Raw genomic sequence first — 14,424 nt, forward strand, 5'->3', positions numbered from 1 at the left:
AAATATGTTTTCTTAGTGATACAACGCAAACTATTTCTAAAATATTTTGATGAGAGAAGGTTCTTTTCTAAACTTTGTACAAAATATGACTGTGACGGTGATTGCGGGGAGGATGGCAAGAAAAGTGCAACGAAAGCGGCCATTTTTCTCTCCCTAGTTGTTAACCATGATAATTATTATTCCAGCTTCTGCCCATCATAAATAGCACAATCTTATAGAATTTGGCCAATGGACTGTCTTGCAGTGGCTGAGAGCAGACGTTAGATTATGTGGTGTTTGGTCTCATTTCCAAGTTATACTTGGGTATAGTCCTTGCTGGCATGGAGATACAGTCACTCCTCATATTAGCATGGGTTCATATGTGTACTTTTAGGAGTTTAAGATAAGTACAGAAGACTTCACAAGTGAAGTGAAGTACTGCACTTACCTGAACATATTGGCACAATGCGACCTAATCCCTATCCTTGGAGAACTCACTTTTTATACCCATTCATTGTGAGTGCTTTCTGCTACTCTTCTCCTTCTTTCTGCTTCCTGATTTTTTTAAAAAAATTTTTTAAAGATATTTATTAAAGTTTAATACATTACAAAACAAAAAAAAAAAACAGAAAAGGAAAAAAAATACCAAAAATACAGAAATACAAAAATAAAAACAATTTAAAAACACATAAAGTTTCCATTCACTTATTTTCTTTTGACTTATTTTCCAGACCTCCTCATACCTCCCTTTCTGATATTCCAATTCAAATTGTTTGTTCAGCAAATCCTCACCATTAGTTCTTTTACTTATTTCCAAACCTTATTTTCCATATCTCTTAAGCATCACAGCTGAAAACCACTTAATTTCTATCCAACATCATTCTAACATTCCTTAATTTTACAGTATTTCTGCAAATAGTCTTTAAACTTCTTCCAATCTTCTTCCGCCGCCTCTTTTCCCTGGTCTCGGATTCTGCCGGTCATTTCTGCCAGTCCCATATAGTCAATCATCTTCATCTGCCATTCTTCCAGAGTGGGTAAATCTTGTGTCTTCCAATATTTTGCGATAAGTATTCTTGCTGCTGTTGTCGCATACGTAAAGAAAGTTCTATCCTTCTTTGACACCAATTGGCGAACCATGCCCAGGAGAAAGGCCTCTGGTTTCTTCAGGAAGGTATATTTAAATACCTTTTTCATTTCATTATAGATCATTTCCCAGAAAGCCTTAATCCTTGGGCACGTCCACCAAAGGTGAAAGAATGTACCTTCAGTCTCTTTACATTTCCAACATTTATTATCGGGCAAATGATAAATTTTTGAAAGCTTGACTGGGGTCATGTACCACCTATAAATCTGCTTCCTGATTTTTAAACATTTACCAGGCCATAAAGTGGCCCATCCTTTTGTCCCACGACAGCTAAGTTTATTCAGGGTTCTTTGGTGAGGGACTTTTATCAAAATCGTTTTGAAGTCCCAGGTACACTTTCTTCATACAGCCATACCTCAGGTTGAAGTCGCTTCAGGTTAAGCCTTTTTGGGTTGCGCTCTGCAGCGACCCGGAAGTAACAGAGCACGTTACTTCTGGGTTTTGCCGCATGCGCAGACGCTCAAAATGACGTCACATGCGGAAGCGGCGAATCGCGGTACGCGCGGACGTGGGTTGCGTTCGCTTCAGGATGCGAACGGGGCTCCGGAACGGATCCCGTTCGCATCCAGAGGTACCACTGTAGTAACTACTATCCCCATCACAATATGGGTCACACATGTTCATTACTGTAACGTCAGGAAACTAAGCTTTTCATACGACTTCCTTTTAGGTCAGAAGTGACTACATGCAGCTGTTTGAGCTTGGTACCTTCCTCCTCATAATATGAGGCTCCCAGATAAGATAAGATAAGATAAGATAAGATAAGATAAGATAAGATAAGATAAGATAAGATAAGATAAGATAAGATAACACAACACAACAAATGCAGTGTGCAGTGAACACTCAAGGAACTGGAAAAGTGGAATGCAAATAGAAGCTCGGTGCTGTACAATGATTCTCATTTCCTGGTTCATGGAGAAGCTATTTTAAATGTCCCCAGATTGCTGCCCATAGAAATCAAAGGAGAGATCCAATATTTTAATATAGCTGGGCTTGCCGGTCTGTCTTTTCCACCCACCACTGCTAAAATGTAAAGGAAACCCCACCCTTGCAACAAATAGCTCAGCGAGTACTGAGCATGCTCAATGAATATTTCAAGCGGCTTAGAAACACCGCATGAAAGAATGCCAGCTGGGGGAGAAGAAGGTGGGGGGGACAGGTCACACTGCCTTTCTCAGCATTTAAAGGCCATCTTGGTTTTAAGAGACCAGGCGACGCCATTCCCAGGACTGCGATGAGACTCCCAGCTGCTTGGTTTATTGCCGCCTGCTTGAGTTGAAAGCCTGAATGCTGTGACAGAGCACAGACACGCTGTTTATATTGGCCTGATAACGATGGCATACCAGTGGGCTTTTTGTGTGGAGCGCTATTAAAAATAGCTGTCTGCTGGCCTTGTGTGTCGTAGAAAGAGACCACCCTGGAGACAAGCGGATAGGGAAATCCCGCTTCAGAGGGATTCAGGCTTACACCTTTGCTAATGAAGATACAAGTGGTTCCGCCTTTAAATTCTAAGGCAGGAGGTTACAGATCCCATACTGTTATGCGTTGCTTGCTTCTAGTCTATATAGCAAAACACCTGATAATCATTCCATGCATCGGGCAGCAGTTTGGGGCTGTGTGGAAAGTGCATAGCGGTACAACTTCACACCGTTGTATTGAATAATTACTTACTTACTTATATTTATGTTTAAAGACACATCCAGTGCTTTGTGATAAAGATGTACAGGGCTTGCTCCGGGCATTTGGTAATTGGAAACTTCCTGATTTTGGACTTGGAGGCTGCATGTAGGTGTCAAAGCTAGTGGCCATTGATAGATCTGTATGCTGTGAATTTAAATAACCATTTCAAAAGACATCTAAACTAGTGGTCATCAATGCTGCTTATAGCAATTTATTCAAAGCATTAACTGGACCCTATCGTCTGTATTCCCTTCCGACTGTCTTGAATGTTTTGTTCTGGCAATTTATATACTGCTTCATTACAGTATTTTCTAGGTGGTGTACAAGTACTCAGTTTTTAAAAAAGGATAAAAACCAGATAAATTGTTTGTTTGTTTGTTTGTTTATATCCTACCTTTTTCTTCCAAGGAGCTCAAAATCATGTACTGCCAGTCAGTTGCACTGAATGACCAAGTTTGTTGTGGAGGGTGTGATTTTTATCTATTTAATTATTTTTCTGAATAGGAGAAGAGCATTACAACTGCATCTCTGCCCTCCATAAATCTATGCGAGGCTCTGATGAAAATGCCTCTCTTTACTGGCTTGCCCGAATGCTGGAAGGTGGTGAGGATCCACTCTACGTAGCAAGAAGGTTGGTAAGGTTTGCAAGTGAAGACATAGGTGAGTTACTTAAAGCAGACTAGTTTTATTGTCTTATTTGCTTTTTAGATACTGCTGTGTGGAGCTGTATTTTCAGAGACGATGGGAGTTGTGGTCCACTGGTGCCCCAGCCCTGCTATAAAAGAGTTCATTTTAGTACGCCCTTGGGAGAGGGTGGCAAGGAACAGAGTCAACTCTCGCTTACTTGACATTGGAAGGTCCTTCTAGCCGTGGCTGAGCAAGCCTCTTCTGACTGGCTTGTAAGCAAGATTTGGGAGGCTCTATGTAGAGTGGACATGGGTGGCACTGTGGTCTAAAACACAGAACCTAGGGATTGCTGATCAGAAGGTCAGCGGTTCGAATCCCCGTGACGGGGTGAGCTGCCGTTGCTCGGTCCCTGCTCCTGCCCACCTAGCAGTTCTAAAGCACGTCAAAGTGCAAGTAGATAAATAGGTACCGCTCCGGCAAGAAGGTAAATGGCGTTTCCGTGCGCTGCTCTGGCTCATCAGAAGCAGCTTAGTCATGCTGGCCACATGACCTGAAAGCTGTACGCCGGCTCCCTCGGCCAATAAAGTGAGATGAGCATCGCAACCCCAGAGTCGTCCGCGACTCGACCTAATGGTCAGGGGTCCCTTTACCTTTATGAAGAGTGGACCCCTAATTGAGTGCATTCACCTCTTCCTCAGTGCTGTCACTACTTTCTCGCTCTCTTGGCCCCAAACTGTGTAGCTATCCAGGCAAAGAGGGCACGGAGAATTTTGCTTCTTCTTGCCTAGCTGTCCATACTCACTTGCTTGGAGGACACAAGTGAACAGATAGCAACAGAGAGGGTCCAGTGGGTTCCAAGTGTTTGTAATGGGCCCTCTCCCGACAGCGCCAGCCCCCTGACAACAGCCCTGACATGACAGTTGGCTTAAGGAATAAGATGGGCACTGTATGGAGTATTACATTGCTGACCGTGATGTGCTTTCTAAAATGTAATTTTTGGTTGTAGGATTGGCTGATCCCTCGGCGTTAACCCAAGCGGTGGCTGCTTATCAAGGCTGCCACTTCATTGGAATGCCAGAGTGTGAGGTAAAGTTGGTATAAATTTACTTCTATAATTGTCAGCATCTCAACCACTAAATGTTGCCTGTGAATCCTGGAAGGCATGCTCCCTGCTTTGCAGGCCTTTTCCCACCTGGTCTGGGAGGGAGGGATGCAGACTGACTCCAGCTACAAAAGCTGAGATCGCTGGACAGACTCTTGGGCTGGTGTATTTCTTAGTGGAGGCTGTTGCTCTTGATTTTAATCTTTTGTGTCTTTATTTTAGATCTTCTTGTGATTTGTATGAAAATTGTTCGGTTTGGTTGTTTATTAGTACTTTTGTCATGTTGCAGTTACGTGGTTTTTTCATGTTGCAAGCCACCTTTAGCATGGTTTGAACTGAAAAGGAGGCATACAGATAAAAGTTGTGTATATGTTACTCTCACCTGCCACTTTCAGTTTCTTCTGTTTTATCAGTCTGGTTGTAATTAGGCATTGGCTACCGACTAGTTAATAAAACCTCTGTTGAGGGAGCTGCAGGGCTATAGGCCAACTTTAAGGTTTTCCCATTCTCTGAATATATAAAAACCCAAAACAACCTGGAAGCAGCGGACTTAAAAAGATCACCTTATTCCTTATATCACTGCTAAGTCTTTGCGATCCACCACAGAAGCAAGGTCCCAGTGTCAGATTGTCCTCTACAAGAAATTATGCATTTTGTGTAGTGGGCTTAGGCAACTCTCTAGCTAATGAAATCAATTTGGCACCATCTGTAATGAGTTTTAAATCTGTTTATCTCAGAAGGCCTTACAAAAACGCTTCGCCATTTTTTAGTTTCTCTTGTCACATGACCCATTTTGTACTCCAGTTTCTTCAGTGCATTTTGATCTTTGTTTTTGTTGTTCTGGGTTTAATTTGAGATTTTTGTACAGGCACATACACTAATGGCCAGAATTGTGGAAACCTTTTGGGGAAAGTATATCTCTGAGGTTTGATGACTCATAACACCACTTTTTTGGAGTAATACCATAAAATTATGTATCAATGGAAAGATAATTTAATGAAGAATGTAATGCAACAAAGTTTGTTCAATTATCTGTCAAATTATCTATCAAAAGTTATAGCCAGATAACCAGAAAAAGGAAGCACAACTTGCTTAGGTTGAGATGCAGTAGGTTTCCTTCATTTGAATGTAGCCAGTGAGCATGACTGTTTAGAGATTCAGTCAGGTATTATGAACCATCAAACCTCAGAAATACACTTTTTCCAAAAGGTTTCCACAATTTTGATCACTAGTGTACATTTGTATGAGTGTGTGGTTTAGAAATGAGTGAATAAAAATAAAATGAGTTTTCAATTCATTATCGTTTCAGTATCACTGTGTTCACATGACCCATTGTCAGCTGCACACTATAAAACTGGATGTGGGAAAACTTGGGCCTTGCTGAACTTCACTCTGGGAAACAGGGTGTCAGACTAGCAGAGGCCAATTCAACAGGAGTCTTCTTATATATTATGTTCTTCTTCTTATTAGAAAAGATACCTGGCGGCCTCAGTAGCAAGCGTTCTGAAAGCGCTTCGTATTATTTCAGTCTATTTTTCTATTTTCTCTTTCGTTGTACAGGTCTTACTGGCGCAATGCGTGGTCTATTTTGCCAGAGCACCAAAGTCTATAGAAGTGTATGGCGCTTACAACAACGTCAAGGCATGTCTGAGAAACCACCAGGGACCTCTTCCACCTGTTCCTTTGCACTTGAGGAACGCACCAACCAGGCTCATGAAAGACATAGGCTATGGCAAAGGTTATAAATATAACCCAATGTATAAGGAACCTGTGGAGCAGGATTACCTGCCTAAAGAACTGAAAGGGGTCGATTTTTTTACACAACAAAGAATGTGATGACCCTACGTGCAATGTGGTGGCCAGCTTTCTCCTGCCACACACACACATGCACACTTAAGTTTAATTTTGCAATAATTTCTGTTTTAACTCCACCATGTTATCCAGGCACAGAATTATGGTTTTGTGAGGTAAAATATATCAGAAGTTATGGACTTTGTGTAGAAGATGGATGTCCACAATCTGGTCTACTGTTGTACATGTTTTAAGATCAACTGAAATCATTGGACATAAGAAAACATATCTAGGTCAGGCAATGGTCATTATTTTTTTAAAAAGAAAACATTTGGGACACAATCTAGCCTAGGTTAGGAACTTGTTCTATACTGAATGCTCCCAATTAAATCACTTAAATCACTTAAAAGTGGCCTGCTTCATGCCGTGGGCTTGCTCGAAACTGAAAAAGGACTAGGTTAAAAGAATAAAAATTCTGCATTTCCACCTTGATATAGAAAAAGTAATATGACGGGAATTTAACCCACTTGTCAGATTATTTTTGATACTGTGAAATTTTGTAAATAAAGGTTGATTTAAAACTTTCTTAGTGTCTGTTTTGTTGAAAGTCAAGATCAGTTTATGGTGGTGTGGTTCTTAACACTATTTTAGCTATTCTGCTTCCCACTTACGCCTCTTGCCTCTGAGCGAGTGCCATTCTGTTGCCAGCCGAAACTCCACATGAGGTTGGGGAGAATTCATTTTCCATAGCCTTATGGATGCTTGGCAGATTTCAGTCTCGTACACCTGTTGCGTTGGATCGCTGTGGCCCTGTTCTGTGCTATACATCAGTAATTCCCAAACTCAATAGTGAAGCCCAAAGCATTCATGTGGAAGGTGGAGGAGGCTGCCCATTCTCTCTCTGCATGATTTACTGCTCTGTCTTGGCTTCTTTCCAGTCAGCATCTGCTTTGGGGGGGAAGGAGGGAAAGGTTAGGGAAAACTCTTGCTGTGTCTTTCATTGGAGAGTATATTTTTGATGAGAAAATTACAGATCAAGAAATAGAGGGTGCCATTCAGGATATGCAACTAGGGAAATCACCAGGACCAGATGGGCTAACTGCGAGATACTATAAAGCATTGAAGGAATGGTTAGTACAACCATTGAAAGAAGTTTGTAACCAAATCTTGGAGGGGAAAAAGGCTCCCGAATCGTGGAAGGAAGCATTCATCTCACTTATACCGAAGACAGAAACTGAGAAACATCAAGTTAAGAACTACCGCCCTATATCACTTCTGAATGTGGATTATAAAATTTTTGCAGACATTTTAGCAAAAAGATTTAAGAAAGTTTTGTTAGAGGAGATTCACAGGGACCAAACAGGCTTTCTACCAGGTAGACAAATGTCAGATAATGTGAGGAACATTATAGACATTTTGGAACTTCTGGAAACTGACATAAATAGAAAAGTTGTGTTGATTTTTGTGGATGCAGAGAAAGCCTTTGACAATATTTGTTGGAGTTTTATGAAGAGGAATCTCCAAGGGATGGGGGTAGGCCAAAATTTTGAAAACGGTATAGGTGCAATATATTCTGAGCAAAAGGCTAAACTAATTGTAAATGGTATGGTCATGGACGAGATCCCAATTGAGAAAGGGACACGACAGGGATGCCCAATATCCCCCCTATTGTTTATATCGGTACTGGAGGTTTTCCTGAATATGATTAGAAGGGACCAGCTGGTTAAAGGAATACAGGTCGGAACTAAACATTATAAGTTAAGAGCATTTGCAGATGACCTAGTTTTGACATTGCAACAGCCAGAAGCCAGTACAAAAAGAGTTTTGGAATTAATTGAAATATTTGGTCAAGTAGCAGGTTTCAAATTAAATAAGCATAAGACAAAGGTGTTGGAAAAAAATCTAACGATGGGGGGAAAAGATAGTTTCCAAAGAGAAACCGGTTTGGAAATTGCAAAAAGAGTAAAATATCTGGGGGTGAATTTAACATCTAAGAATGTGAACTTATTCAAAGATAATTATGAGAAATGTTGGTTGGAAGTGAAGAAAGATTTTGATATATGGTCTAGGCTGAGACTTTCCTTGTTAGGCCGAATTGCTGTTACCAAGATGAATGTATTGCCGAGATTGTTATTTTTGTTCCAGACATTGCAAATTTTAGACAAGATGGATTGTTTCAAGAAGTGGCAGAAAGATATATCTAAATTTGTCTGGCAGGGCAAAAAACCCAGAATAAAATTTAAGATTTTGACTGATGCAAAGGATAGAGGGGGCTTCGCCCTGCCGGACTTAAGACTTTACTATGAAGCAGCAGCTTTTTGCTGGCTGAAACAATGGCTACTTCTTGAGAATACAGATATTTTGGATCTGGAAGGCTACGATAACAACTTTGGTTGGCATGCATACTTATGGTATGACAAGGTAAAGGTTCATAGAAACTTTAAAAACCATATTGTCAGGAAAGCACTGTATAATGTATGGAACCGATATAAAGATTTGTTAGAGAGTAAAACCCCCAGGTGGTTGTCACCAATGGAAGCTAAGGCGGTAAAAAGACTGAACATGGATTCAGATTGGCCAAAATATAGTGAAATTATAGAATATGACGGTGAAAAGTTGAAACTACAGAGTTTTGAGAAATTAAAACCTAAAGTCCGAGACTGGTTACATTATTACCAGATTAATGAGACCTTTAAGCAGGACAGGAAACTAGGATTCCAGAAGGAGAGGTCAAAGCTAGAAACAGAATTGTTAGAACCCAATACTAAGAATCTGTCTAGAATGTACAATCTGCTGCTAAAATGGAACACACAGGATGAAACGGTTAAATCAGCTATGATTAAGTGGGCACAAGACATTGGTCATGATATTATGTTTGCTGACTGGGAGCAGTTATGGACCACAGGTATTAAATTCACGGCATGTAGTGCCTTAAAAGAGAATATAATGAAAATGATCTATAGATGGTACATGACCCCAGTCAAGCTTGCAAAGATATATCATTTGCCCAATAACAACTGTTGGAAGTGTAATGAATGTGAAGGAACTTTTTATCATCTTTGGTGGACCTGCCCGAAGATTAAGGCCTACTGGGAAATGATCTATAATGAAATTAAGAAAATCCTTAAGTGGACATTTGTAAAGAAACCGGAGGCTTTTCTCTTGGGCATGGTAGGCCAAATGGTTCCAAAGAAAGATAGAACATTTTTTATGTACGCAACAACAGCAGCAAGAATTCTTTTGGCAAAGTATTGGAAGACTAAAGAACTACCTACTCTGGAAGAATGGCAGACCAAGGTGACTGAATTTATGGGACTGGCAGAGATGACCGGCAGAATTCGTGACCAGAGGAGAGAGACAGTGGAAGAAGACTGGAAAAAATTTAAAATCTATCTTAAAAATTGTTGTAAAATTTCGGAATGTTAAGATGTCAAGGGATTTGATATAAAGAATTACAGCTGTAAAAATTTAAGCCTAAGAAAATTTTAAAGAGAATTAAATATAAAAATGGATGAAGGATTGCTAAAAAATTTTAAAACAAGGATGCAGTGAAGGGGAGGTATGGGGAAGTCGTGTTATGTTTGTTTGTTTTTTGTTTATGTTGTAAAATTAATAAAAATTATTTTTAACCGAGAGTATATTTTTGATGCAGCAGAATAATCATGTCCTGGAATGGGGGCTGTTCATTCTGTCTCTGTAAGAATTACTGATCTGCGTTTACTTCCATTTATAATGCATGTTCAGAATAATGAACAAGGAGTCCCAATAAAGAAGTATGTCAGTCAGTCAGTCAGATTTTCGTCATAGCCAATGGCCACTAAAATCTTACACAAAAAAACAAAGGCCACAGTCCAAGAGTAAATTAAAACATCTATTTTCAGTGAAAAGGCAGGATATTTTTCCTTACTTTGTCCACTCAGAGTGTTCCCTCTGGGTTCCTGTGTGTGTTTCATTTTTAGCTGATTTAATACAGATTTGTTTAACATTACTATTTTTCTTCTTTAAATAATTCCTACGTCCTTTTATTGGTAGATGGCTTGAAACACTTATTAGCTGCCTCCATGTTTCCCTTAGCGGCATAAAATGGGGTATAAATATTTTAATAAAGGGGCTTTTGAGGGGGGGTGAATGGTACCTCGGGTTAAGTACTTCGTTCCGGAGGTCCGTACTTAACCTGAAACTGTTCTTAACCTGAAGCACCACTTTAGGTAATGGGGCCTCCTGCTGCTGCCGTGCCGCCAGAGCACGATTTCTGTTCTCAACCTGAAGCAAAGTTCTTAACCTGAAGCACTATTTCTGGGTTAGCGGAGTATGTAACCTGAAATGTATGTAACCTGAAGCGTATGTAACCTGAGGTACCACTGTAGCTGGATCTCAGAGATCTCCCGAAAATGCCTTTTTAGTTTTGGAAAACACCTACTATTTTCTGTTTTTTGAAAATGATTTAAGGTAGCCTTTGCGAACCAGGGACCCCTCAAGAGGCTTGCTGCGCTGATGGCTGTTGTTAAATTTATACACTGCCCGTCCTCTCAAAGGAGCCCAGTTGTAGTCCTGAACATCTGGAGGTCTGGCAAAGGCTGCTTTAGCAAGCTAGTTCGTTGTACTCTTACTTCAAGCAGGAACAGGAGATGGGATAACCGTGTGCTGGAGAGATTGGCATCTGAGGAAGGGAAGATGACTTGAGATATAAGCCACAGTGGATGGACCCCTACCAAGAGCTGACAGACTGGAATCCTGTAGCATCTTCTGCGGCCAACTGCATCATTTCTTCCCACATCTGTTGTTGGGCTGGTTCCTCTAGTCAGATTTATTGGCAAACCGAAAGGTGTTCTCTGTGGGTCAAATCTTGAAGCCACATCATTCAATTGCAATAAGTGGCAGAGGTCACAGATTTGTGTGGACTGGCATGCCTGTTTTTTGTCACTTCTTAAACTGGGCTCTGTATGCTAAATACATCACCCAATCCAGCATACTTACTACATAAATCATGGTAGTCTGCTCATCACAATGTGCTTCCGTGGTGATGGTTTGTGTTAAAAATTGCCTCCAGATTATGTTGAAGAAAGTTAAAATTACACAAAAGGGGGGGATAATGTACAAATTGTTTGCATAGCCTTCATTGTGTGCTTAATCAGTTCTGCAGCCCCGAAGCTGCCACTGAGGAACCAAAATATATCTGCGCCAAAATTCTGCACTGCAGACAAATGACATCCGCAGCGAACCTTTTTCCTTTCTGAGGGTTTAAGCTGATATTTTACAATTTCTTAACATTACTAGAGCTCCTTCTGTCCACACAGTGGTCCCAGGCCTACAACCACTTACAAAACAGAAATGTAACGTGTGACATCATATAAACTTCAGTTGTTTCCCTTTAAGCCAAACTTAGATTCAGGAAGGAGACGTCAACTTTCTGGTAAGCACCCAGAAGTCAGTGTGGTGTATAAGGAGCCAAGCCATCTAAATTTCATGGATACTCAATTTGGCCTGCTTGCACTATTAAGCATCTGGAAAACAACGCACTCTCACTGAGCATGCGCCACGGCTTAACCCAGGTATGTAGCATTCTGCTGCTAGTAACTTGACCTCTTGCTGCCTCATTTTTAGCCCTTTTTAATTCCTCTGAGGACACACTTGAACTTTGGCCGGTCATGTTGTTTTCTTCCAGAGCGAATAAAAATGGGAGGTTACAGAGCGTGCCCGTATCATATCCGATTTCAGCAAACTTTGCGTCAAATGGCCAAATGTCGTCCTCATAACTTGCCTCATCAAGATTTTTTTTTTTTTATGGTATGCGCTGTCAAAAAGCGACGGAGCAATGGCAACTGGTTTCATCCTTGCCTCTAGGAACTCGCAGTGAGTGAGCTGTTAATGTTCAGGGTTCTGCTGTTTTACTCCCAAAAGGCGGTGGTTATGTTAGCTCAGCCATCTTCAGCCTGGGGAAAGCCTGAAACACCTGGAGGGCACCATGGTAGTGAAGGGCATATTAACCAACTTCCATTCCGGATTTGAAAGGTCACCTTAAGCATTCACAGGCATTGTACTAGACTCTTGTCTTTCCATTATGTGATATCCAGCATTGTACAATAGGAGATCTCTCTCTCTCTCTCTCTCTCTCTCTCTCTCTCTCTCTCACACACACACACACACACACACACACACACACACAGCCCCAGCTCCAGAGGATACCCCAACTATCAGGAACAGATTTGGAGGATGCATGGGGGGGGGTTGCAGCTGGGAGAAGAGGAACAGGAAGCCCCATTCCATGAGGGAAAGTCTGTTCTGCATGTGGACAGATGCAATCGGATGCCACCAATATGTTTAAGGGGAAACAGGCTGATAAGCTTGGATAACTAAGAAATTGTAGAATCAGAGAAAGGCTCAGTCAAGGTTTGTTAATTTCATTTCAAACTAAAAGACTGCTTTGCTTAATCTGTGATCCCATGAGCTATTGTGCTGAAGGACAATAGTGTCCTTCACTTTGAATTTACTAACCAAGCTAGAACACAATAAAACCACCCATGTTTGTATAAAAGCTTATATAAAAGCTTTAAATACTATTTAAATGTGATTCAAAGATAGAAAAATCATTTGGTTTAAATATGGATTACTAACCCAGATCCCAACCAATGTTGCTTTCACAGCAGCACATAATCCCTCTCTGCTTCTTTAAACCCTAATTTTGGCCTTCTATTTTGAATCACATGATCCCAGCTCTTGAAAATTCTGCATCAGTTCAGCCACCCTCTGCAGTATCACAACGCTTCAACCAGCCACGATCGTTTTTCCAGCCTAGTCATTTGTCTTTGGTCAGTTGCACGTGTTCATCTTTTAGCTATTCATGTGAAAAGTTTCACCTGTGGCTTTCTGCACATTGATCTGCTCTTAATGGCATAAAAACGGCTGCATTTTTCTGACAATTTAGCAAGCCTAACAGGGACTTAACAACCTATGCCACGAACGCCTTAAAACAGACACAGAAGGAGTGTTCATGCCATTCCTTGGGCTTGTACCCCAGCTTTGCCTCTCTCCTCCAAACGTATTGTGGGAATGTTCAGGGATGCAGGAGAGGATATATTGTTTGATACTATCCCAGGCAATCACCAGATGTCCACTTGGGCTATGTACACAGTCCTGCATTTACCCTGCATCCAGTCTACTCCCAGCACTGGTTTAGGGACACAGGTGGCTTGCTTTTCAGAAGATTGCCGGTTCGAATCCCTGCGATGGGTTGAGCTCCCGTTGCTCTGTCCCAGCTCCTGCCAACCTAGCAGTTCGGAAGCACATCAGTCGAAGTAGATTAATAGGTACCAATGTGGCAGGAAGGTAAACGGCATTTCTGTGTGCTCCGGTTTTCGTCACGGTCTCCCGTTGCACCAGAAGCAGTTCAGTCATGCTGGCCACATGACCCAGAAAGCTGTCTGTGGACAAACACCGGCTCCCTTGGCCTGAAGCGAGATGACTGCTGCAACCCATAGTTGCTTTTGACTGGACCTAACCATCCAGGGGTCATTTACCTTTAACCTACCTTACCTAGGAAGCAGAGTACACACGGCAGTGGTCATAATTCATACCTACCCTGTCATTTCTTATGTAGAACTGTATTTTGATGCATTTCCCCCTCCCAAAGCAGCTTCAATCCAAAGTGAGAAAAGCAATCACTTAGCTGTGTTTTAAGTCACTAATGTGTACGCGGCCCTGTCATAGATTCTGACCATTGCAAGTGATCTTCTAGAGCAGATCGTGCCTTGGGTGAGAACTGTCACTAACGGATTACTCCAAAATGCATCGTTTTGTGTTACACTTTTCTTCAGCCCCTGAAGCTTTTCCTCCTCCTTTTCCTCCCCCCTTGCAATAAAACAAAACATGTATTGAACCTAGGCAGTCTCCAAATGTCATCTAGGTGACCTGTCACATGTCCCAATCACGCGTTCCACAGAATTTCTTGGCACAACGCATTAAGCTAAGCCGGATTTGCAAGGTGCCAGACTCAAATGTGTAACAAGGCAAATATGTTTGCAGAAACGTGATAGTGCTTCTTTGACAGAAGCTGTATGAGCCATGGAAATTGAAACTCGGATGAACAAAAAGCTAGCAC

General features: G+C 41.4%; 1 protein-coding gene across 1 annotated transcript in view; it reads left to right on the top strand.

Annotated features, from left to right (window-relative positions):
- The window catches only part of WRNIP1 (WRN helicase interacting protein 1), a 42,592-nt gene extending 35,681 nt beyond the window's left edge, over positions 1-6,911 (top strand). Inside the window, exons 5-7 of the mRNA XM_081873069.1 lie at positions 3,311-3,466; positions 4,440-4,519; positions 6,096-6,911. Of these exons, the coding sequence (XP_081729195.1) occupies positions 3,311-3,466; positions 4,440-4,519; positions 6,096-6,371 (512 nt within the window). The 3' untranslated portion in view covers positions 6,372-6,911. The remainder of the gene's footprint in view (positions 1-3,310; positions 3,467-4,439; positions 4,520-6,095) is intronic.
- Positions 6,912-14,424: the final 7,513 nt, after the last annotated feature.

Source organism: Podarcis erhardii (assembly GCF_964252035.2).
Source record: "Podarcis erhardii genome assembly, chromosome: 8".
Lineage (NCBI taxonomy): Eukaryota > Metazoa > Chordata > Lepidosauria > Squamata > Lacertidae > Podarcis > Podarcis erhardii.